Here is a 25,058-nt window from a genome sequence, read left to right as displayed (position 1 = left end):
TAATGCCACAGAGTCCAGCCTCCAAAACAGTTGTTTTCTTCAAAGGAACCAATCTCCATAGTCTGCAGTTGAGTTGCAATTCTAGGTTGGAAGTCCTGTCACACTGGCTCCAAAAGCCAGCAGCTCTAATTTTTATCCCCACCCCAAAAGGAGCTCAGGAAAGCCTGAAAATGGCAGCCCTCTTCCATTTTATTCTCAGAGCAATCTCGTGAGGCAGGTTAGGTTGGACAAGAGAATTTGCCTTCCTGGGATGAACGGCACAACTAAAAAATTGGAACTTTAGCCTCAAAGCCAGCCATTCCAACTATTGCCCTGCTTGGGGTCAACGCTGGCTCTACGCTGGTTGCAATGACGCCTGTAGAAGATATACTCGCTGAAACTCCCTATATCTTCAAAAACAAAAGTCGGTTCAGGAACTTGACCAATTACTCTAATCAAAGCAACGACCAGCTTTTAACAACCATGGTGACTGACTGTCGTTGCCACAAATGCATGAGACTTAATCACTCAGACAGGCTGATGCTTCAGAGATTATCACCTAAGGTTACAGAAAACATTCGACAAATTCAGGACCAGGGATCAGAGAGGGACCTATGTTGCCACGAGCACATATTTTATTGTGATTCAATCCCATCCGTAAATGCATCACTCTAGGGACAGGTGGGCAGTGTACTTTGGCTGAATGCAAGGTCCAAGGTCGATCCCCTTGAATACCAATACATTTATAGCCAGATTCTAGCCATTTTTCATCAGAATGAAGTCCCGTCTATTTCTTTATATCGGTATGGCTTCCAAGTAAAAAAATCCTTCCAATTTGAAGCAGCTGGTCTGCAGGTTCCAATGAAAATCAACAGAACGCAGTAAATACATTTAGGATCGGAGCACCAAGAAATCCTTTATTATAGTTAAAGCCCAGTACAAAAGAACAAGAATCCAGTAGCGCCTTAAAAGACTAACAGTTAAAGCCCAGGAAGTGAGCCTCTGGTCCTTAACGTATTTTCATTATGCATTTGGACATCTTTGCAAACTGTTAATTGTATCAAAACACTGATGCAATTAGATTTGGCTTGGATCATTTCTCGATCAGTGCTATCATGGCACAGAACAAAAAGGAGAGTTGGAAAAGAAAAATGACACGATGTTTGCAAATATTGCAATGTGGATTCAAAACTCAAGAGCTCTGTTGTAAATATACGTTGGTATGAACTAGGAGGACAGTCCCAAAATTACAGGCGATCTTATCCTGAGCATGTCTTATGGAATGCAGTGGTTTACCTCACAGAAGATGGAATTAGGACCATGACCTTAAGGGCATCCGCACAATGGAATAATGTGCATCGTGTACAAATATCATGACTGAAATATTAATGAACAATAACGAAGAAAGCCAACATATGTGTGCAACCCAGCAAGGAAGCATTTGTTCCAAAAGCTTGTGATAGTCCAGCTACAATCACAACTGCACGAGTTCATAAGTCACCAACACCTATGGGGCATACCATCATGAAAGAGTACTGAGCATTTTAATCGGGATATGTATCCATTAGTTCTCTGTAAATATTTGTAATGAAAATCAAGAATGTTCCTCCTTATATATGGTGGTCGCTGTTTGATTCGGGTGCCTTAGAATAGCAAACCAGATGATTTACATGTGTCGAGAAGAACACTCAATCATTGCTTAAGGAGCGTGCTGAGAATTCACGTAGAGGATCATCAGCACATGCCCAAATGGACTCTCAACCCTCCGAACTGCCGCAGGGAACTCTACATGGTGCCCCGTCCTCCAGAGCAACAGACATGCCCCATGGGGTTTTCTTCCTCAGCCCCCAAGTCGTTTGGTCTTCAGTCCCCCCCAATCCTCCCTTCGAACCCAGCCCTGGAGTCATTTTCTTCTCACCGCCACCCCTACCTCCATTCTCACAAGCCACCATGAAAATCTATACCCCTGAGGTGCTGTCTGACATCGGAGTCTTAAGAGAGTATCCACCCGTCGTCTCCGCTAGAGACTGCAGCAAAAAGACTTCGTCAAGCCATGCCACAAAAGGATGGTGGTAGAGCTTCGCCACACAAACAAGCCAATGCTGGGATCGCCCTTTGGTGGGTTTAGAAGTGGATCGAGTTCGCTGCTCGGAACCCCTCCTGACTCAACGACAGCCTGCTGGAGAGAGATCGAAGCCTCTCCCCGTGTGCTGAGAAGCGCATCGGCAGGCAAGCCCCCAAAGTCGGTTCGCATCCAAGCTCCCTTTCTCACCACCTGTGCAAGCGACCGCTGGTGGTTCCTTGAGAACACCAGAAGAGCCCTGCTGGATCAGACCAGCAGTCCGCCTAGTCCAGCATCCTATCTCAGTTGCACGGTGGCCAACCGGCTAAGAAGCGACAGGTGCCCGGGTCAAGCCAAGAGCAATCCCTTTGGAAACGAGAAAGCCAAGAAAAGGCAAGACCTACCGTGGTGTAGTGCTGCATTGGGTTGCTAACGTACAGCATTTTAATCTTCCTGGGGTTTGAAAGCAACTGGGAAGTTCCCCGCTGTCGGAGTCATGGGGTCAAGGGGTGGCAGAAGGGGGCATGAAACAGCATGCGAGCGCAGGTTGCGAGTGGTGAAAGGGTGGCAGAGGGATGTGGGGCTGGCTACTCAGGTGCCGTTGGCTAGCGATTTTGCTTGCTTGCTCCCCCCCCCCTTCCCCGCACCTTGGTTCTGTCATCAAACTGCATCTAACAACAAATCTTAGCCCACCCCTTTCCTCTCTCATGACTATTCATTAAAGGCAAAGGCAGGCCTGGACTTGCCCAGTGATGTCTTGGACAGTACCAACAGTACTCCATGGCAGGGGGGTGGGTGGGTGTCCTTCTGCTGAATTCAGCTTGGCCAGATTTAATTCTCATTTGCCGCCCTGCCCGTCAAAACACTAATAAAGCCCCCCTGCAAGAGGGTTAGTGGAGTTCAAGGCCGTCAAAGCAACACCTTTGGTGGACAGAACATGATTTACACACACGGGCAAATGGACTGAGTTGGGAATCGTTCAGGCATTGTGGCACCAAACAAAGATTGATTCCCAAGGTGGATTGGGAAGGTGGCTACAGAAATCTCTGCAAAAAAAGGCCATTCTGCATCATGCAGGGGAAATCTGAATAATTGCAAAAGGAAATATATTGCACTGTCTTGGCATAATTTGCATACATTTTGTCATATCTACATGGTTTCTAGAAGCATGCATGCACTACAGCCTTTCCCTGTTTTCGCTTTCAGAACTTGTCTGTCGCAGAATTTGCCCAAGTGGGAAGCCTAGCGGAAAACAAGAAGTCAGGAAACAGAGGGCAATGGAGTGTATTATTTGGAGGCACAGGACCAGGGCTTTTTTTGGAGCAGGAACTCTTTTGCATATTAGGCCACACACCCCTGATGTAGCCAATCCTCCTGGAGCTTACATGGCTCTTCTTACTGGGCCTAATGTAAGCTCCAGAAGGACTGGCCACATCAAGGTTGTGTGGTCTAATATGCAAAAGAGTTCCGGCTACAAATAAAGCCTTGCACAGGACAGAAGGGATGCTGGGAGAAGGAATGCTATGGGAAACTCTATGGCATTGGGCTCCACGTGCTTTTAAGAAGGCCATCCCAGACATTTCCTGATTAATGGTCATGCAAGGACAAGAAGGCAACATTTGCAGGGAAGAATAGGTAGGAGTGGAGCATATCCTGGGAAATATCCAAGCGGCCATCACTCCAGAGGGCCACATGGCTCAGAGCAACAGAGCCAAGCCCAGCAACTATGCTAGTGCCATAAAGGCCGCTGGGCTCAGGCCTTTCAGCAGCAGCAATGACTGGCATCACCTGCCCGGTTGCTACATCCTGCATCGCTGCCTGCTGGAGGCAGAGATGAGCTGATGCCCCTGATGGGCACCCCTCACTTGATCACTTTTGAAAGGCCCCTCCAGGGCTGGCCGAAGTGCCTGAGAGACAGCCCAGCTTGCTCCTGGGTCATTCCCAGTCTGGTTTAGAGTTGCCGATCCCCAGTTGGGTAATTGCACAACAAGGAAACCGCAGTGTGGAAGTCTGGCAAAACCGCATGAGACTCTGTGTTACAAAGCTAGGTATATCCAGGGCTATTTTTGTAGGAAAAGCCCAGCAGGAATTCATTTGCATATTAGGTCACACCCCCTGATGCCAAGCCAGCCGGAACTGCGTTCCTGTGCGTTCCTGCTTCTTTTTAAAAAGCCCTGGATATATCTATAATAAAGTTCAGTTATTCAAAAATGCACTGCCATCTCTTTCATTTTTGAATTCAATGTATTTTCTCAGTGTTGATATCACAAATCCACAATCAAGGTAAGTCTTTTCTTCCCAACAAAAATACAAGTCACCAGCCTGCTGAAGTGCACTGTGTCAATTGCAGCAACTGCTGTCAGTTTTCATTGATGCAGGTGATGAAGACAAGAATAAGCGGTTTCATTCCATCATTTACATATGCAAAAACATGCATCCCAGGTTCAGAAGCATGTTTCTATTATAAAAAACGTCTTCTGGACACGTTTAGCAAAGGACCAGTGCTCTAGGCTGATGCTCTCGATACAGACTGCTCTCGCATTTCAGTCGGCACCAGAGATTCTCATGCAATCAACACAGGGTGCTTAAGTGGGTGGGTGACTGTTGTATTTTCATTTGGAAGAAAAATCTGTGCTGACTGTGGATTTGTGCTATCAACACTGAGAATATACATTGAATTTAAAAATGAAAGAGAATGTTACATTTTTTTAATAATTATCGTTTTGCCAAAATCCCCAGTTGGGGACAGGGAATCATCTGGTTTGGAGGCCCTCTCCCAATTTCAGGATTAGGGTGGGGGTTGAATGTCCTCTGGGCACTCCATTATACCCCATGGAGACCAATCCTCATGGGGCAGGGGTAGGGACTGTCGGCTCTCCAGATGTTTTTTGCCTACAACTCCCATCAGCCCCAGCCATTGGCTATGCTGGCTGGGGATGATGGGAGTTGTAGGCAAAAAACATCTGGAGAGCCAACGTTCCCTACCCCTGTCATAGGGTATAATGGAGAATCAACTGAGGCAGAGGCACTAAATTTTCATCTTAGTATCTGGTGCCTCTCCTCAAACCCTTCCAAGTTTAAAAAAGATTGAACTGGGGGTCCAATTCTATGAGCCCCAAAAGAAGGTACTGCAAAAGAAGGCATTTAAACAGGAGCTCAATCCCTTTACATGTGATGGCCAGCATTCCTTTTGGAGTTCAATTGTGCTTGTTACAACCGTGCTCCTGGCTCCACCCCCAAAATCTGGCTCCACCCCCAAAGTCTCTAGATATTTCCTGAGTCAGACCTGGCAACCCTAGTCTGGCCCAGTGATGAGGGCCCTTGACCCTTCAACATCTGGAACCCTTCAACATCTGGACCCATGGATAGAGTTGCCAAGTCTGGGCTAGGAAATTCCTGAAGATTTGAAAGGTGGAGCTTGGGGAGGGTGCAGTTTGGGGGAAGGGAGAGATTCAGCAGGGTACAAATCCAGAGAGTCTCCCTTCCATTGCAGCCATTTTCTCCAGGGAAACTGACCATTGCCATCTAGAGATCAGTTATAATTCCAGGAGATCTCCAGCCCCCACCTGGAGGTTGGCAAGCCTACCACTGGAGGGCCAGGCTTTTGCCTAGTTTTGGAGTTGACCAGCATGAACACAAGATTCAGGGTCAGGAGAGGGAAGAACAGAAGCCAGTCAGGAGGCAGGGGGATGCATCTCTCCATCTGCTGATTTCCCAACACCCCACATTTCAGCATCATGCTTCAAAAACAGGGCTGGGAGCCAAAAATGGAAAAGAGGCATTGGATCCACCGCACTAAGTGCAGAAAGTAAATTAAACCCTTGATCTACCAAAGTCAAAAAGGTAACGGTAGTTCCCTGTGCATATATATACACTGTACATACCATCAAAACTGCATATAAAGCCATGCAACATGGAAACACAGTACCAGACAACTCTAGGCAACCAACAGTGAAAAGCAGAGGCCCAAAAACACTGGCAAAAATAAATGCAATTTAGAAAAAAAAAAATGAAATGGCAAAAATTTGCTTGCTCCAACTTTGAGCCATTTACAGACCTTTACGAACCTTTAAGAAACACCCTCCGAGCATGCATGCATCCAGAAAAGTGGTGTGAACCTGTGGTCATTTATATTATTTGGGGTTCAAGTTTAATAGCCCTGATTCTGCACAGGGCATCTGCCAGCATGTGTTGCTGATATAAACAAGCAGCTCCGTCCACATCCTAATGATCTTCAAGCCCCCCATTGAGCAGATCGGTGGAGAGTTTTTATGCAAAGGAGGCTGGGCAAGACAGCCCCCTGGTGCTCACATCTGGCTCACTGCTCACGGCTTCAGCTAGGGTTGCCAGGTACCCCCAGGTCAGCAGGCGGGGGCTAGAGAAGTAGGGTTGCCAGCTCCAAATTGGGAAACTCCTGGAGATTTGGAGATGGAACCTTGAGAAGACAGGGACCTCAGCGGGGGACAATGCCAGAGAGTCCGCCCTCCAAAGCATCCCTTTTCTCCAGGGCAACTAATCTCTGTGGTTTGGAGATCAGCTGTAATTCCAGGGGAATCCCAGGTCCCACCTGGAGGCTGGCATCCCTAGCTCCATCTGGTTGCACAACTGCCAACCTCCAGGTGGGGCCTGGAGATCTTCCAGAATTACAACAGATCTTCAGACTTCAGAGCAGTTTTCATGGGGAAAAAGTAGCTCCTTTGGAGTGTTGGATTTTTGCATTACAGGCTGCTGAGGTCCCTCCCCTCTGTAAACCCTGCCCTTCCCAGACTCCACCCCCAAATCTCCAGGAATTTCCCAACCCAGAATTGGTAGCCTTATCTAGGCAACCAACAGTGAAAAGCAGAGGCCCAAAACCACCGGCAAAAATAGATGCAAATGTTTTTTTTTAATGAAATGGCAAAAATTTGCTTGCTCCAACTTTGCACCATTTACAGACCTTTACGAACCTTGAAGAAACACCCTTCGAGCATGCATGCATCCAGAAACATGGTGTGAACCTGTGATCATTTATATTATTTGGGGGTCAAGTTTAATAGCCCTGATTCTGCACAGGGCATCTGCCAGCATGTGTTGCTGATATAAACAAGCAGCTCCATCTACATCCTAATGATCTTCAAGCCACCCATTGGGCAGACTGGTGGAGAGTTTTTATGCAAAGGAGGCTGGGCAAGACAGCCCCCTGGTGCTCACATCTGGCTCATCTGGTGCTCACATCTGGCTCACTGCTCACAGCTTCAGCTAGGGTTGCCTAGCTCCATCTGGTTGTACAACTGCCAACCTCCAGGTGGGGCCTGGAGATCTTCCAGAATTACAACAGATCTTCAGACTTCAGAGAGCAGTTCTCATGGGAAAAAATAGCTCCTTTGGAGTGTTGGATTTTTGCATTACAGGCTGCTGAGGTCCCTCCCCTCTGTAAACCCCGCCCTTCCCAGACTCCACCCCCAAATCTCCAGGAATTTCCCAACGCAGAATTGGTAGCCTTATCAGGGTGCCTTGGTTATTTTATTTTCTCAAAGCCCCAATCCGGGCACCAGTGAATCCTGTGTTCACTCATTTGTTTAAATATCTATATCCTTGTGGCAACTAGCAAAGCAGCAACGAGTTGTGAATACACAACAACAAGGTAATCGTCCATCCACAAAATAAAAACAACACACAAGATGCAGCCGGAACTGCCAAAAGTTGACTCTCCATCCAATGAAATAAAACTGATTCACACACCTTCCTGAATGCAGCAAGTGACAGTGCCCTCTGCACCAGTTCTGGGACATCAATCCCAAGGACTGGGCCTTCTGCTAGGGATGGCAACCTCCAAGCGGGGCCCGGAGACCTCCTGGAATTACAGCTGATCTCTAGGTGACAGGTCTCTAACAAAAAAAATAGTCCATCTCAGGCTCTGGTCAATTTCACAGATGTGTTTCCAGCACTGCTTGATAAATGGTGATGATAACAGGTGATGACATGCCTTTCCCGGGCTTTGTATCTAAAACAGCATGTTTCAAGAGGCTCTCTCTTTTTTCAAATCACCCTCAATGAGTCGGAACCATGGCTCAAATTTTTAATTGCACAAGTCCACAAAAGTCAATCCGGCAGTCTAGGCCAGGGGTATCAAACATCTGGCCTGGGGCTGAATCAGGCCCTCAGAGGGCTCCTATCAGGCCCCCGAGCAACTGACTGTCATCTGCTTCCTTCTTTCTCTCTCTTGCTTCCTTCTGCATAACAGCTTGCTTTGCCAGGCTTGCTCAATCACAGGAGCTACAGAGCAAAACCCCTATTTCTCCATTGGCTGAGGCTCCATTCTCCATTGGCTGAGGCTCCTCCTCTTTAATTGTGATTGTCTGTGTCCTTTATAAAGTTTCTATCTCTGCTGCCTAAAGGGAACACACACAGCCCGGCCCAGCCTAGCATCGCCCGGCCCTCCAAGGTCTCATTTATGTCAGATCTGGCCCTCATAACAAATGAGTTTGACACCCCTGGTCTAGGCTGTGACGCTCTGGTATTTGAGGGGGGGAACTCGACAGCAAAAATGGCTTCTGGCTGCAAGGGATCCCCACCACCAGTGAGGGGTCTGGCAACCCAAGTTCTGGAAGTACTAGGGTCCTGGGCCTTGAAGGGCTTTGAAGATAATAGCCAGCAATTGGAATTGGGTCCCAGAAGCAACCAGGTACAAATGACACACCACTGCAGCTACTTGTTCTCAGCAGCTGAGTCCAAACAGTAGTCCAAGTTGGAAGTTACAAGAGTGTGGTGCAGCCTAAATAAGCAGCCAGCTTACAAACAAGATACACCTAAGGAATGCGCTCCTAGCCCCAGCATCAGCCCCTTCTCCATTGACCAGGCCAGGCTCAGCATCCCCTTCAGTTTCTCAATCCCTTCTGCTAAACAGCCTCAATTCCCACCCATCCCCCACATCCAAGGCTCATAAATCAACACCTGCCAAACGTTCTGCCTTCCAAAACCAGCACGTCCCCCATCAAAACTCTGCCACGTGACTTCCTGCGATGGGTTTGTTCTTCAAGTTGCTGCCCTTGGGCCATAAAGAAGAAGAAGAAGATATTGGATTCATATCCTGCCCTCCACTCTGAATTTCAGAGTCTCAGAGCGGCTCACAATCTCCTTTACCTTCCTCCCCCACAACAGACACCTTGTGAGGTGGGTGGGGCTGGAGAGGGCTCTCACAGCAGCTGCCCTTTCAAGGACAACCTCTGCCAGGTGGGGTCTTGCATCAAGGTGCCAAGAGCCGGGGGGGGGGAGGGAACGTCCTGCCCCTTTAGTGGAGGCTTAATGGGACCTAACTTACACGTGATGTTACCTTCACGTCATGAAAATCTCACTGGCCCATTTCTACATCAGAGGTCTCTACTAAAGGGGCAGTAGGGTTGCCAATCCCCAGTTGAGGGCAGGGGATCCCCCAATTTGGAGGCCTTTTCCCCACTTCAGGGTCATCAGAAAGCAGGGTGTGGGGGAGGGAACTGTCTGCTGGGCACTCCATTATTCCCTATGGAGACCGATTCCCATTGATCTGCGGGTATCTGGGGCTCTGGGAGGCTGTTTTATTGAGGTAGAGGCACCAAATTTGCAGCATAGCATCCAGTGCTTCTCCTCAAAACATCCTCCAAGTTTCAAAAAGATTGGACCATGGGGTCCAATTCTATAAGCCCCAAAATAAGGTGCCCCCATCCTTCATTATTTCCAATGGAGGGAAGGCATTTCAAAGGTGTGCGGTCCCTTGAAATGTGATGGCCAGAACTATCTTTGGAGTTCAACTGTGCTTGCCTTTCCACGACACCTTGCTGAAGATTCAGCCCCATTTGCAGCATTCTTTACTTGGAAATAACCTTTCTCCTGGCTCCACCCCCAAAGCCTCCTGACTCCACCCCCAAAGCCTCCTGGCTCCACCCCCAAAGTCCCAAGATATGTCTTGAATTGGACGTAGCAACCCTAAGGGTTAGCTGGTTAGCAATCCTAGTCCTGGTCCTAGAAAAACTGAAGACCCTCAGTTTAAGAAATGCAATTGACAAGACCGCACTTCTGGTTCCATTTGAACACAGTGATTCCTCAGCTTGATCTGAGGCAAGCTATGTCCTTCTTCTAACCCCTTGTTCAATGGACGTGGGGATGATATCAACAGCCACGTCCTGCCTTGCAAAGCTCTTCTCCAGGCACTTTTACATATGCTAAATAACACTTTCAGTGCACTTTGCTGTGTGAAACGGCAAAATCCACTTGCAAGCAGTTGCTGAAGCCGAATGAAACTGTATTATTTAGCATGTGTGAAAGTGCCCTCCAAGGAGGACAGTTCGAGGCCCTGACTGAGCCTTTCCACGACACCTTGCTGAAGATTCAGCCCTATTTGCAGCATTCTTTACTTGGAAATAACCTGCCCTGCAGTGTCTTTAAAGCCAAGAAGTCAGGTTGCAAAAACACAACTGCTCCATAAGTGCCTGGAAGGGAGCTTTGACTCCCCAGGGGTTATGCCCTGGAAATCTGGTTGGCCTTTAAGGTGCTGCTGGACTTGAATCTAGTGCACAAGCTAAGTTTGGAGAGCCAGTTTGGTGTAGCGGTTAAGTGCGCGGACTCTTATCTGGGAGAACTGGGTTTGATTCCCCACTCCTCCACTTGCACCTGCTGGCATGGTCTTGGGTCAGCCAGAGCTCTAGCAGAGGTTGTCCTTGAAAGGGCAGCTTGTGGGAGAGCTCTCTCAGCCCCACCCACCTCACAGGGTGTCTGTTGTGGGGAAGGAAGATAAAGGAGATTGTGAGCTGCTCTGAGATTCGGAGTGGAGGGTGAGATATAAATCCAATTGCTCCACAATTGCTCCACAATGGCTACGATCACACACACTAAATAATGTACTTTCAGTGCACTTTCCAACTGGATTTTGCCACTTCATACAGTAAAATCCAGCTGGAAAGTGCATTAAAAGTGGAGAGAAGGTGCATTATTTAGTGTGTGTGATCGCAGCCAATCTCTCACTGGCCTTGGCAAGCTAAGTTTGGAGAGATAGTTTGGTGTAGTGGTTAAGGGCATGGACTCTTATCTGAGAGAACCGGGTTTGATTCCCCACTCCTCCACTTGCACCTGCTGGAATGGCCTTGAATCAGCCATAGCTCTGGTAGAGGTTGTCTTTGAAAGGGCAGCTGCTGTGAGAGCCCTCTCCAGCCCCACCCACCTCACAGGGTGTCTGTTGTGGGGGAGGAAGGTAAAGGAGATTGTGAGCCGCTCTGAGATTCGGAGCGGAGGGCGGGATATAAATCCAATATCTTCTTCTTCTAACCTCCCTGTAGCTTCCAACACTGCACAGATGAAACTCAGGGTCAGGCTTGCGACACCCCTGTTTGTATGCCAAGGAGCATGGTGCGGGCCCCTCCCCCCACCTTCCTGATTACAGGTCCTTGCAGGCACGTCCCTACTTGTTGCACGCTTGCATGCGTTGGCTGCGCTATCACTTGCCACTCGCTGATTCGATAGCCAAGGAGATGTTTGTTCTTTTTAGTAAAAGGTATGTTGGAGTTGTGGGATTGTCCCACTGGATGCTTCCAAGGCCCTGACGTGAATGGCCCAGGCTAGCCCAATCGCATCAGATCTACAAAACTAAGCAACCAAGGCAGCCCTGGCTAGTATTTGAATAGGAGACCACCAGGGAAGTATCTGAATGGCTGGGATTTGAATGGGAGACCACCATACCTCTGGATATCAGATGCTAGGGACCAGGGCTTTTTTTTTTTAAAGCAGGAACGCACAGGAACGTAGTTCCGGCTGGCTTGGCACCAGGGGGTGTGGCCCAATATGCAAATGAGTTCTTGTGGGGCTTTTCCTACAAAAAGCCCTGTGTAAAACTATTGTGATGTCAGGGAGTGTGGCCTACTATGCAAATGAGTTCCTGCTGGGCTTTTTCTACCCCAAAGCCCTGTGTGCGGCAATAGTTTTGTCAGGGGGTGTGGCTTAATATGCAAATAAGTTCTTGCTGGGCTGCTTCTACCCCCCCCCCAAAAAAAACCCTGCTCATCAGTCTGCTTGCCTGAGATCACACACACTAAATCATGCACTTTCAATCCACTTTCAATGCACTTTCCAGCTGGATTTTTACTCTGCGAACTGGCAAAACCCAGTTGGAAGTGCATTATTCAGAGTGTGTGATCAGCCTACTCATGAGCTTCCAGAGGCCTCTGGCTGGCTGTCGTTAGAAACCGCACATTGGACTCTCTGGACTTTGGGAGGGAAAGCTTGCGATCACTCCCAGCCAGTGCAGGCATGAGCCTGTGTTCCATACACGGTGACTGCATACCTGTGGAAACCTATATGCCCTGCTTTCCCGTGGGGGACGTGCTCCACCTGCTGTGTGCTGAATTGCAGAACTTTTGCATTTTGCTTGTCAGGGCAGGCACCCGACACACAATTCCTATGCTGGAGGAGAGTCTGTTTTAGGTGGCCATCAGTGTTCCCTCTAAGCTGAGTTAGCATGAGCTAGCTCACAGATTTTTCGCCTTCAGCTCACACATTTTTGTCTTAGCTCAGGAAGGATGGCCCCAGAACACAATAATTTATGCAGGAGCTCACAATTTTAATGCCACTAGCTCACAACTTTAATACTAGTAGCTCACAAAGTAGAATTTTTGCTCACAAGACTCTGCAGCTTAGAGGGAACGTTGATGGCCATCAAAGCCCGTGGCTTTGCTCCACGCATATTCACACCCTCTTTTGGGTCCACAGGAAGGATGTGGTGTGGTGTGTTGAAAGCTCAATGAGAGCCTCAGAAGGGGGGAGATGGCCAGCGAGAAGCCTGTTTCTCTTAGAGCGGTGATTTCAAACTGTGTCCCAGAGATCCCTTTCGGTTTCTATGGAAGTTGGTTGGGGATCTCTCAGCAGGAAGATTGGAAAGTATTAAAAACTGGAGGGAGGTTGGTTGCTGGGTTATAGAACACACGCTTTGCCAGCAGTCCCAAGCTCAGACCACAAAGCTAGAATCCAAAAGTGCCACTTTATGCAATGCCAGTTTAGACCTCTTTTGGAGAACTGTGTTTGGTCCTGGGTGCTGCACTTTAAGAAGGGTGTAAATAAACTAGAAACGGGTCAGAGGAAGGCTGTGCAGAGGGCAGAGGGTCTAGAAAGCTACTCCTATGAGGAAAAGTTGAAGGAACTGCATTTATTTAGCTAAAGGACGGAAGACTGCTTTTCAAACACTTGAAAGGCTGTCTCTTGGGAGAGGACCAAGACTTGTGCTGATGCATATAGCTAAAGAGATAACTAAGAAAAGCAGTTCTGAGTACAAATAAACGTACTCTTAGGAAATCAAGTCACTTGTAATTCATTAGGGTTGCCAACTTGGGTTGGGAAATTCCTGGAAATTTGGGGGTAGAGCTGGGGGGGGGGACTGGGTTTGGGGAGGGGAGGGACCTCAGTAGGTATAATGCAATGGAGTCCACCTCCAAACAGACACCTTCTCCAGGGGAACTGATCTCTGTTGTCTGCAGATCAACAGTAATCCTGGCAGATGTCAGGTCTAGAGATGCCAGTCCCCAGGTCCCAGTAGGGGATCCCAAGGTTTTGGGAGCTCCTCTCTGCTGCAGACCAGTTGGCCAGCAGGGAAAACCCTTCCGCTAAACAGGGATGTCACCAGAGGTGGACTTCTAGCAGGAGCTCCTTTGCATATTAAGGCCACACACCCCTGATGCATATTAGGCCATACACCCCTGAAGAGCCTTGTAAGCTCTTGGAGGATTGGCTACATCAGGGGTGTGTGGCCTAATATGCAAAGGAGCTCCTGCTAGAATTCTGCCCCTGGATGTCACCATATGTCATCCCCAACATGAGAAGGTCACCTGAAAGTGACATAATCACATTGGGGATGTCTCACAGAAACGTTCTGGTATTTGGACAAACTATGGTTTTGAAGGTGAAAAACCATAGAGTTTCACCCAAATGCCAGAGTATACCTGCCTGATGTCTCCGCCACCTCCAGAACACGCCCCCCCCCCTCAAATCTCCCTACCAGACGGGCAAGGAGACTTGGCAACCTTACTCAGGTCCCACCTGAAGGTTGGCCGTCCTATGAATCCAAACACAAAATGGGGAAGAATAGATTTCTAAAACACTCTCTGTTGCAAGAGGATGAGGTCTGTGGTTATGAGGTTATAAGCACCAGAGTCCATTTCCAAAAGTCAGATCCAAGTTCAAAGGAACTAAGCATCCAAAACTGCACTTGACTTTCGCTGTCACTAAGCATGGACCTGTATTAGTGGGCAGGGATGCCAGCTATGGATTGGGAAATACCTGGAGATTTGGGGGGTGGAGCCTGAGAAAGGTGGGGTTTGGGGAGGGGCGTGGTTTCAGTGGGGTAGAATGCCATAGAGTTCATCTTCCAAAGCAGCCATTTTCTCCAGGGGAACTAATCTCTGTAGCCTAGAGTTCAGCTGTAATCCAGGAGATCTCCTGGAGTTTGCAACCACAAGAGAATCACGGAAAAGGGCGAAAGCTGAAAATAAACCATGAAAAATAACTGATACACATGAGTACAAACGTTCAAAAAGCATATATATCTTTTTCTCATGTCTCAGTCAAGACTCCGTAGCAATACCCTGAGACATGAGGGAAAAAATATAGACTTTTTGAACATTTGTACACATTTGCATTAGTTACTTTTCACGGTTTATTACCACCTGGAGGTTGGCAGCCCTATCTGTTTGTTTGTTTGGGCAATTTCTATTCCGCCCTTTCCCAAAATGGGCTCAGGGTGGCTCACAACATTCTAAAAACGACATAAAAACAACAGTTAAAACCTAATCAATGTAACAAGACAATTTGGGTCCTGACACATCTAAAGAGCATGACAGTAGCTTATCTGACGTGGAAAAGGCATTCTCCTAGACCTCACTTCTCTTTCTGATCGCAACCTGAACAGCGCTCACATATTCTTATGTCCAATCTATATAAGCAGAATGCAGCTGGACGGCACCGTTTTTAATTGCCCCCATTTAAAAAAACCAGTTCCTTGCAAGTTAAAAAAAACCCAACAACATGCCCTTGCTTATCAGGGATAAAGGTTGCCACCCAGGTCTCTACATGCTCTGAAATTTTTCTGCTTGCAGGCATTTTGACATAAAGGACCATTCATATTTCTAATCCCCCACCCCCACGTTCAATCTGAACTTTCGTCAAGTCCATTCTACACCTCTTTGTGCTGCAGCCTGATCCAAGAGACATAGATGTTCCTCGCGCCTTCTTTAAAGCCGCTTACCATGACCGAATCATTCATGCTTCTCATCTGAAAGACATCCATGGTGACTTCTGTGCTGTTGGAGACTTCGCTACACCCAGAGTGACCAGAGTGACCAGACTGGGGGAGGTCAAAATAGGTACTGTCAGGCTCCCTGCATAATAAAAAAAAAGATGGCATACATTTAGCACACTGGGTCTTCTTACAATAAAGACAAATGTAGTCCCTCTGTGCTAGCACTCACATAAACAAAGTCACTGAAAGGTTAACACTTACAGGGTGCTCCAAAGATGTTCAAACGTAGTGCCTTCATCAACTGAGGAAGACTGGGACATCTTCAGAGCAGGAGAATCTGATGAAGGATGAATGGCCCTAAAAGGGAAGGGAATAAGTTTAGCCACAACTTTCAACACTAAGGGTTTCTCTAGACTCAAATGGGCTGAATTTTTTAAACACCCTACGAGTATGGGTTAAATTTATGAAGCTACTTAGGATATACCCAGGGCTTTTTTTGTAGCAAGAACTCCTTTGCCTGTTAGGCCACACACCCCTGATGGAGCCAATCCTCCTGGAGCTTATAGTAGGCCTTGGAATAAGAGCCCTGTAAGCTCATGGAGGATTGGCTACATCAGGGGTGTGTGGCCTAATATGCAAAGGAGTTCCTGCTCCAAAAAAAAACCCTGCCTATTCTGTGCTAAAACAATCCTTAATGCATTTACAAGCATCAGTAGTGTTCCACTGAATCAGATCAAAGAAGCCGTCTATGTTTTGCAAAAATTCTAACCATCAGTTAACCTTAGGTGGTCCACTAGAAACTGACCAGAGGTCCATCAATGATGGCACAACCACAACTGATCTACACCAAACTACATGCATCTTTTTTAAAATTCCAGTGTAACCAGGATGGCTTCTCTCAAGGAATCCTGGGAAGTGTAGTTTGGTGAGAAGGCTGAGAATTCTTGACTAGAGAGCCCTCAGTCCCTTCTTGCAGAATGATGATTCAACACTCCTAAGGCTGTAGCATGTATACATTATTGATAATATCAATGGACGTGACATAAGTTATGCGACAATTGTTTTTCAGTCTGGAATGCGCACCTCCTGGAAACACTGCTATTTTGTGGGAAAATCAGGGGCATAATTTCTGAATGGCAGGACTCAAAAGCCCCCTCCCTGGTATTTCATTCTGAAGGAGTGTTTGTATGACTGATTCTACCCACTAGGCCTGATGTTCAGATCCTTCATGTACATGAACATTTGAAGCACAGTAAATCCATTTCCTGCTCCAATATGTAACTGTGTAGAGACTCTGGAGAGGGAGTAGAAATCTAAAGAGTGATGACTATCAATCAATCCATAGTTTATTGCAATCCAAGATCAGAAGAGAGAGACAACTATAGTGGCAATATCCCCAAAGGCCAAAATATAGAAAGTTATTTGCTAAGGACACGTTTCAGAAAATAGGGACTGTCTCTAATAACCCTGGTAACTCACAATGTTTGTTATGCCCTTTGAAAAGAAGCAAAATCAATGAACTTCAAAGTAAGCGGGGCATCATATTTAGGGCTCCCGATTTCCAGCTGGGTGCTTAAGTTTTCCCAGAATGACAACAGAGATCAGTTCACATGGAGAAAATGGCTGCTTTGGAGGGTGAACTCTATGGCATTGCACCTAAACTCCACCCTCCCCAAACTTCACCCCCAAATCTCCCAGAATTTCTCAGTCCAGAGTTGGCACCCCTAAATTACAGCCAGGATTACTTATCCTGTTTTACCATCTTGAATCAAGATCCAGTCCAAAGACAGGGGAAGGACTGTGGCTCAGTGGCAGAGTACCTGCCTGGCACACAGAAGTTCCCAGGTTCAACCCCTGACATCTCCAAGTAAAAGGACCGGGCAGTTTTGAAAGGCCTTTGCCTGAAGTCCTGGAGACTTGCTGACAGACTGACAATACTGACCTTGATTGTCTGATTCAGTAGCACATGACATCATGTGACTAACATGGACCATTCCCTGTTGCTGATTAGTCAGCAAAAGCAAAGCTGTTGAACAGGTATGACTCTGCAGATTTGACGCTATCATGCACGGGCTTCTTGGAAACTGAGAGTTCTTGGATCACTGCCCAAAGTATTTGTCCCTCCTTTCCTTTTCATTTGCCAATTCATAATTTACTACTGGGACTGGATCTCATTATTCACCTGTGCTTTGCAGTAGAACATACTACACCTTGGTTTTTTTCAAAGGTCTGTGGGCACCACCTTTGGAAGTGAGTGGCCACATAAGACAGGGCCTTTGCTGCGGTGGCCCTATGGAACTCCCTTCCTGTCACTTTATGCCTGCATGGCTGAACTTCAGGTTAAGAACATAAGAGAAGCCATGCTGGATAAGGCGAATACCCCATCCAGTCCAACACTCTGTGTCACACAGAGGTCAAAAACCCAGGTGCCGTCAGGGAGTCCACCAGCAGAGCCAGAACTCTTGAAGCCCACCCACTGTTACCCCCCAAGCACCAAGAATACACATCATCACTGCCCCAAACATTGTGTTCCATCTATACCTTGCGACTAACAGCCACTGATGGACCTCTGCTCTTGTATGTTTATCTGTTCCCCTCTTGAAGCTGTCTCTGCTTGTAGTCGCTACCACCTCCTGTGGCAGTGAATTTCACCTGTTAATTACTCTTTGCCAGTGAGAACGTATATGTTTATTTACCCAGGCTTTAGTGTGATCTAAAATTATCTTTGTCATCTACTGATTTTAGCTCCATTCTGGAGTTAGGAAGATTTTATAGTATTGTGTTTTTTTTTAATTCTGTAGTGGTTCATTTGACTACTTATAGTGTACCTACAGTATGTGGTTGCTGGTTTTGCTGGAAACTAATTATTATTTCAGGAGGTTCTAGTCAAATGTAAGCTGAATGGAGAACCCTGTGAGGCTAGAAGGGAGAGTCTTGGAGTGAATAAATAAAAAATCAAGGCTCTGAAAAAGTGGTTAGGCTTGGCTGAAAGCATTTGCTTCCTTTTCCTTCCTTCCTTCCTTCCTTCCTTCCTTCCTTCCTTCCTTCCTTCCTTCCTTCCTTCCTTCCTTCCTTCCTTTCTTTCTTTCTTTCTTTCTTTCTTTCTTTCTTTCTTTCTTTCTTTCTTTCTTTCCTTTTTATTGGTTATCTACACAAAATCATTTGACTTAGTTGGGTGCTACAGACTGAAATAATGGCACAATTATTCATAGGACTAATCTGGGACATTATGAGTATTATTATTATTCCATTTTTTTAACTGTTTCCATGCTGGGGAGGAGAGGAGTGTTTTGAAGTAGTTGTCTCACCCTTTGGCTATGACGGGCACTAGAGATTTAATTTAAAAATATGATTCATTGCAAGGTTAGTTTTGGATACTTTTTAAAAAGAAAATGGCAGGTGCTGTGTAACTTTGGCACCTGTAAAACATGTAGAAACCAGCTGGTAAAAACTGTTCCCAGCAAGGAGATGCAATAATTCGAGGTGGGGGGTATCAGATAGTATTCACTGATGTTGTTCCTGCTCTGTTGCTATCAAAGTAAAAGAGAGCATCAGTCCATAAAGATGGCAGTGAGCTTAATTGATTACAATGAATTCAAATAAGAGCACAGAGCATACACTTTCCTTCTTTATTCTCTTGGTAGTGGCTTGCTTCTCAGCAGCCTGGGGATTTTGCACTCAGCTCCTCTGTGGCCAAGTTTCTGGAAACAAAGCCCTGCAGAATTCATTATATTACCACTCCAACCGGAACAGTCTCTGATGTAGCTTTGCTGAAAACTTGCCCCAAAGTGACAGGTGTAATTAATATTGTCCTATATTGCGGGTGTCAGCACCAGTCCATGACTGTCATAGCCTCTCTCTGGCCACTATTGGCTGAGATGCTGTGATGTCACAGAAGGGCTTTGGAAAGGTACAGTCAGCCTTTCTGTCTGCTCTCCTCCACCTAATAATGGGTAACTTACTAGTAGGGTAGAATCAAGAATCGAGAAATACTAACGTGTATAATTTAGCTTTACATTACAACATTTATCCAAAAACATTCAATCAAAACCACTCCAACCCCAAGGACAATGAATCATGTATTTGATTTTGATGAAGAGACAGACTGATTTCTCACTAGCAGTTGTTCTGCCCCCAAGCTTCTGCTTTCCCCAAGTGTTCCATTCCACATCAGTTGCTTCGCAGGCACATTTTGATCCACAGCTCACTCCCTTTGCAGCTTCTTGCTCTTGTTTTTTTGGAGATCCAGAAGCTGCAAGGGAAACTGGAGAGAGCCACGGATCAAAATATGCCCACACAACAACTGGTGGGGAATTGATTGCTTGAGCCAGGGAAAACAGAAGCTTGGGGGGCACGGCAACCGCAAGTGAGGAACTGGTTACAGTGTGGTAGATTTAAGAGTCTCGGTGTTGCCAGCTGATATACATATGCACACTTGGAGAGTTATGATAGCCACGGTCAGAAAGAACTATTAAACCTGCATTCTTAAGATGTGTGTGTTTAAAAGTTTACGCTAGACTTCATACAACCCAATTCTTTTGCCATGCAGAATACCTGGAATTATTTATAATCATCCTGCCTTGGTACTAACACATATTTATTATGTTATAGTGCACATATATAAACAAGAATTTGACCACTGAGGAAGGCCTTGGAGGCCAAAACTGATTTTATCCTGTTTTAATGCGGTTCAAGGTTATCAACCTAGATATATCGAATTGTTAGTCCTGTTTTATCGGCTCAAGGGTTTTCACCTAGAAATATCCAAATGTATCAGGCGATATCGATTCAGGACTTCTTAGTTCAAATACTGACCACTTCAAGGGTGGATTGAGCCAATTTTTTTTTTACAGTTTTAGTACTTTTTGTTTTTGTTTTGCCCTGACCTAGATAGGCCAGGCTAACCTGATCCCATCAGATCTCATATGAACATATGAAGCTGCCTTATACTGAATCAGACCCTCGGTCTATCAAAGTCAGTATTGTCTACTCAGACTGGCAGCGGCTCTCCAGGGTCTCAAGCTGAGGTTTTTCACACCTATTTGCCTGGACCTTTTTTTGGAGATGCCAGGGATTGAACCTGGGACCTTCTGCTTCCCAAGCAGATGCTCTACCACTGAGCCACCGTCCCTCTCAGAAGCTAAACAGGGTCAGCCCTGGCTTGTATTTGGAAGGGCGACCTCCAAGGAATGCCAGGAGCATGATGCAGAGCCAAGCAACGGCAAACAACCTCTGAAATGTCTCTTGCCTTAGAAAAGAAGTCTAGCTCGCTACCTAGTGGTGCATAACTGTAAAAGAGCTTGAACTTCTGGCTGCCAGACAATCTTAGGATCTCCTGGCTATTCTACACACAATGCCATGCAATAATTATTAATTATTACATATATTTTAAGATTACATGAGAGCAGTGTTTCCTCTAAGCTGAGTAGCGTGAGCTAGTTCACAGATTTTTAGCATCCAGCTTGCAGACTTTTGTCTTAGCTCAGGAAAATGACCCCAGACCACAATAATTAATGCTGTAGCACAAAACTGTAATGCCAGTAGCTCACAAAGTAGAATTTTTGCTCACAAGACTCTGCAACTTAGAGGGAATATTGCATGGGAGATTTTTTTTTCTCTATTGCCACCTTTGGATACCCAACCTTGTTGCTTCTTAAGGTTGGTTTCTCCCCCCCCCCCCCCTTCTGCCTTGGTTTGTGCACCTTACACCTGCCCACGAGGGCACAATTGGCTGGCCCCTAGAAGTAGATATGAACTAATGAGCCCAGCGTAGGCAATTGCTCACAGACTTTGCCATCTTCTGGGTGTCACTGGGAGTATGTGGGGGGAGGTATTTGTGAGCTTCCAGCATTGCTCAGGGGGCTGGATTAGATGATCCTGGAGGCCCCTTCCAACTCCATGACTCTAACGCAAAACCTTTCTTTGTTTAGGAGCTGAAGGCAGCATACATGGTTCTCCTTTCCTTCCATTTTCTCCTCGCAACAATCCTGTGAGGTAGGTTGGGCTGCAAGAAACTGTCTGCCCCAAACTCACCCAGTAAGTTTAATTGCAAGTGGGAATTTGAACCCAGGTCCTCCAGTTACCATTGCCAGGTCCCTCCTGGATGCTGGTGGGAGGTGGGGAAGTAGGTTTGCCAGCTCCAGGATGGGAAACTCTTGGTGATTTGGAGTCGAGCCTGGGAAAGAGAGGGACCTCAGTGGGCTGTAATGCCATAGAGTCCACCCTCTAAAGCAGCCATTTTCTCCAGGGGAACTGATTTCAGTAATCTGGAGATTAGGTATAATTCCAGTTCCCCAGTCCCCACCTGGAGTCTGGCAGTCCTAGCCCCCTTCCTAGTATCACACATTAGCCTATACTACATGACACTGTTGCATAAATAATCAGGGGTGGAATTCTAGCAGGAGCTCCTTTGCATATTAGGCCACACACCCATGATGTAGCCAATCCTCAGAGAGCTTACAAAAAAAGCCTTGCAAGCTCTTGGAGGATTGGCTACATCAGGAGGTGTGGCTTAATATGCAAAGGAGCTCCTGCTAGAATCCCACCCCTGGATAAGATACAGATAATATAATTTGAAATCATATACAGCACTTTGAATTGTGACCACAAGTTACCCGTTTGATATTCCCAGGCATTTGGCTGCTGCTTCTTTTTGAAAAGCAGTGCTCCACCTCCTGCTAATAATAATAATACTTTTTATTTATATCCCGCCCTCCCCGCCGAGGCAGGCTCAGGGCGGCTCACAACACATAAACACAATGTACAGTAAAACCATATGCTCTATGAGGACACATATTGCCAGGGCTTTTTGTGTAGCAGGACCTCCTTTGCATATTAGGCCACGCCCTCTGGATGTAGCCAATCCTCCGAGAGCTTACAGTAGGCCCTGTAAGAAGAGTCCTGTAAGCTCTTGGAGGATTGACTACATCAGGGAAGGTGTAACCAAATATGCAAAGGAGTTCCTGCTACAAAAAAAAGCCCTGCATATTATTGCATATTATTATCTGGAGATCAGGTATAATTCCAGATCCCCAGACCCCACCTGGAGTCTGGCAGTCCTAGCTCCCTTCCTAGTATCACACATTAGCCTATACTACATGACACTGTTGCATAGATAATCAGGGGTGGAATTCTAGCAGGAGCTCCTTTGCATATTAGGCCACACACCCCTGATGTAGCCAATCCTCTAAGAGCTTACAAAAAAGAGTCAAAGCTCTGTGACTTATGCCAGTCCTCTGTTCCTGGCTACAGCTGTGTGCACACTTCCCCTCCCACACACACACACTGTGTTCAAATTGTGACTGAAATACTTTCAGAACAGCACTGGCATCCTCTAGCCAAAGAGAAGGGATTTTCTGTCAATTACAGTGGAAAACTGGGGGTAGTTACCTCTCTGCTTCAAAAAGCAATTACCCTGGGCGGGATCATGCTTATAAGCAGGGCTTTTTTTTGTAGTAGGAACTCCTTTGCATATTAGGCCACACCCTCCTGATGTAGCCAATCCCCCAACAGCTTACAGGGCTCTTCGAACAGGGCCTACTGTAACTTCCAGGAGGATTGGTTACATCAGGGGTGTGGCCTACTGACCAGGCAAAGGAGTTCCTGCTACCAAAAAAAAAGCCCCGAGGAAAAGTTACAAACAGTTGTATCAAGAAGTCAAGACTACAGCACCATCTCGATTCCAGCTAGGGATGAGCACGTGGTCTCTATTTTGTTGCTTTTTAAAATATCCACTTATATTTTTGTCGAGTGTTTCACTCCACCACGTGGTTCAGTGGATTTGTTCACACTGCGTATGCCCATCCCTGATTTATATGGCATTGTCGATGTATGTAAGGCCTACATCATTTATACGCAAAATTGGTGCATAATGCATACTTCTAGTCCGTCAGTGTACAAATGCATTCATTTCCATGGGGGAAAGATGGGGAGAGAAAACAGGAAATGGGACAGAAATAATGAACCATGAGCTCAGTTTCTCATGAAGCAGAAAGGGAAATGAAAGGAGGCAAAACTGCAGGATGTCAAACTCCATCCCTACTTCCAACCTAAAACGGCACTATGTTTTCATTGATTCGTCCACCGCTACTTTAACTCCAGATCAAAGAATCCAGCATGTTGCTGGATTCACCTGGAGGTTTCTCTTCCGCACTAACACACACTGCATGATCTCGCCTGATGATCGGATAGGCAAGAATCATGCATTCTCCTTTTTAAAAAGCAGAGAAACAACATCCCCTCCTCCTACCTTCTTTTCGCAGCCTCCAGCGGCTTGGGTTCCCCTCCAGGAGAGGCCTGTGGGCTGAGACGCTGAACTACTTCCCTGCACTACCAACTGAAGTAGCGTCCCAGTCGCCAAGGCGATGACATTGGATCTGTTGGAAGCTATGTGTAAAGTATGGCACAGGCCCACACGCTCCTTCCTGGAGCACCAAGCGTGGCGGGGAGGGGAGGGGAGACCGGAGAGTCCTCACTGGCTGGCCTGACAGCGTCTGCCTTGAACAATTCACAAGTGTTGTATCGGCATTGTCTCGCCGACCGATCTCACCTCAGCCTCCAGTTGTTTGCTGCTAAGTGCCAAATTCCATCCAGAGAGGTAGCTGGGTTGGTCTGGGACAGCAGAAAGAAAGGGAGGAAAGCCAGCCAAGGAAACTGTAGCACTGAAAAATCCAAGCGGGCAGCCGTGTCGATCTGAAGCAGTTGAACAAAGCAAGAGTCAAGTGGCACCTTTAAGACCAACCAAGTTTTATTCAGAACATAAGCTTTCGTGTGCTCTCTAAGCACACTTCATCAGACGTCGTTTTGGAAGGGAGGGAGGGAGGGAGGAAGGTTCTGCTATCCAGTCAGCAAAAGATCTGATCCCCTCGTCTGATGAAGTGTGCTTAGAGAGCACACGAAAGCTTACGTTCTGAATAAAACTTGGTTGGTCTTAAGGGTGCCACTTGACTCCTGCTTTGTAGCACTGAAAAGTAAGGCAGCCAGTCCCCAGATGGGTGTACAACAATATATGAATATGATCCTTTGCAGTGCCATGAGCAAAAGCAAAATAAAACTCTCAGAATGGTGTACATTTGTAGCAGTTTAAGATGTCAGGCCAAGATTAAAGAGGGCAGGGTGCAGATCCTCACAAAGTTATGAAAATAGCTGAGGGAGGGAGGCGGATCCTGCGTCAGTCTCTTTCTTTCTTTGTTTCCATCTAATCTACCCTACTGTAGTGTTGTGAGGATAAAACATAGGGTTGCCAAAACACAATTGAGGGCAGGGGATCCCCTGGTTTGAAGGCCCTCCCCCCCGCTTCAGGGTCATCAGAATGTTGAGGGGGGGAGAAATGTGTGCTGGGCACTCCATTATACTCTGTGGAGACAGGTTCTCATAGGATATAATGGAGGGCTGTTTCTTGAGATAGAGGCACCAAATTTTCAGCATAGCATTTCAGCATAGCTCCCAAGTTTCAAAACGATTGGACCAGGGGGTCCGATTCTACGAGCCCCAAAAGAAGGTGCCCCTATCCTTCATTATTTCCAAATGGAGGAAAGTCATTTAAAAGGTGTGCGGTCCCTTTAAATGTAGTGGCCAGAACTCCCTTTGGAGTTCAGTCATGCTTGTCACAACCTGGCTCCTGGCTCCACCCCTAAAGCCTCCTGGTTCCACCTCCAAAGTCCCCAGATATTTCTTGAAATGGACCTGGCGACCCTAATAAAACAAGTTGCAACCTACGTATGGCAACCTAGGGCTACCAACCTCCAGGTGGCACCTGGAGATCACCCGCTATGAAAATTCAGCTCC

The 25,058-nt window shown here is 46.7% G+C and overlaps 1 protein-coding gene across 2 annotated transcripts in view; it reads right to left on the bottom strand.

Annotated features, from left to right (window-relative positions):
* The window catches only part of TP73 (tumor protein p73), an 82,735-nt gene extending 67,110 nt beyond the window's left edge, over positions 1-15,625 (bottom strand). For both annotated transcript variants that reach the window (XM_060259416.1, XM_060259417.1), the window contains exons 1-2: positions 15,534-15,625; positions 15,279-15,411 (exon numbers count right to left, since the gene is read on the bottom strand). In XM_060259416.1, the coding sequence (XP_060115399.1) occupies positions 15,279-15,411; positions 15,534-15,592 (192 nt within the window). In that variant the 5' untranslated portion in view covers positions 15,593-15,625. The remainder of the gene's footprint in view (positions 1-15,278; positions 15,412-15,533) is intronic.
* Positions 15,626-25,058: the final 9,433 nt, after the last annotated feature.

The sequence above is a fragment of the Heteronotia binoei genome, chromosome 18 (genome assembly GCF_032191835.1).
Source record: "Heteronotia binoei isolate CCM8104 ecotype False Entrance Well chromosome 18, APGP_CSIRO_Hbin_v1, whole genome shotgun sequence".
In the NCBI taxonomy this organism is placed as follows: domain Eukaryota; kingdom Metazoa; phylum Chordata; class Lepidosauria; order Squamata; family Gekkonidae; genus Heteronotia; species Heteronotia binoei.
Note: the sequence above shows the minus strand (reverse complement) of the source record. Positions and strands in the feature narration are given on the sequence as shown.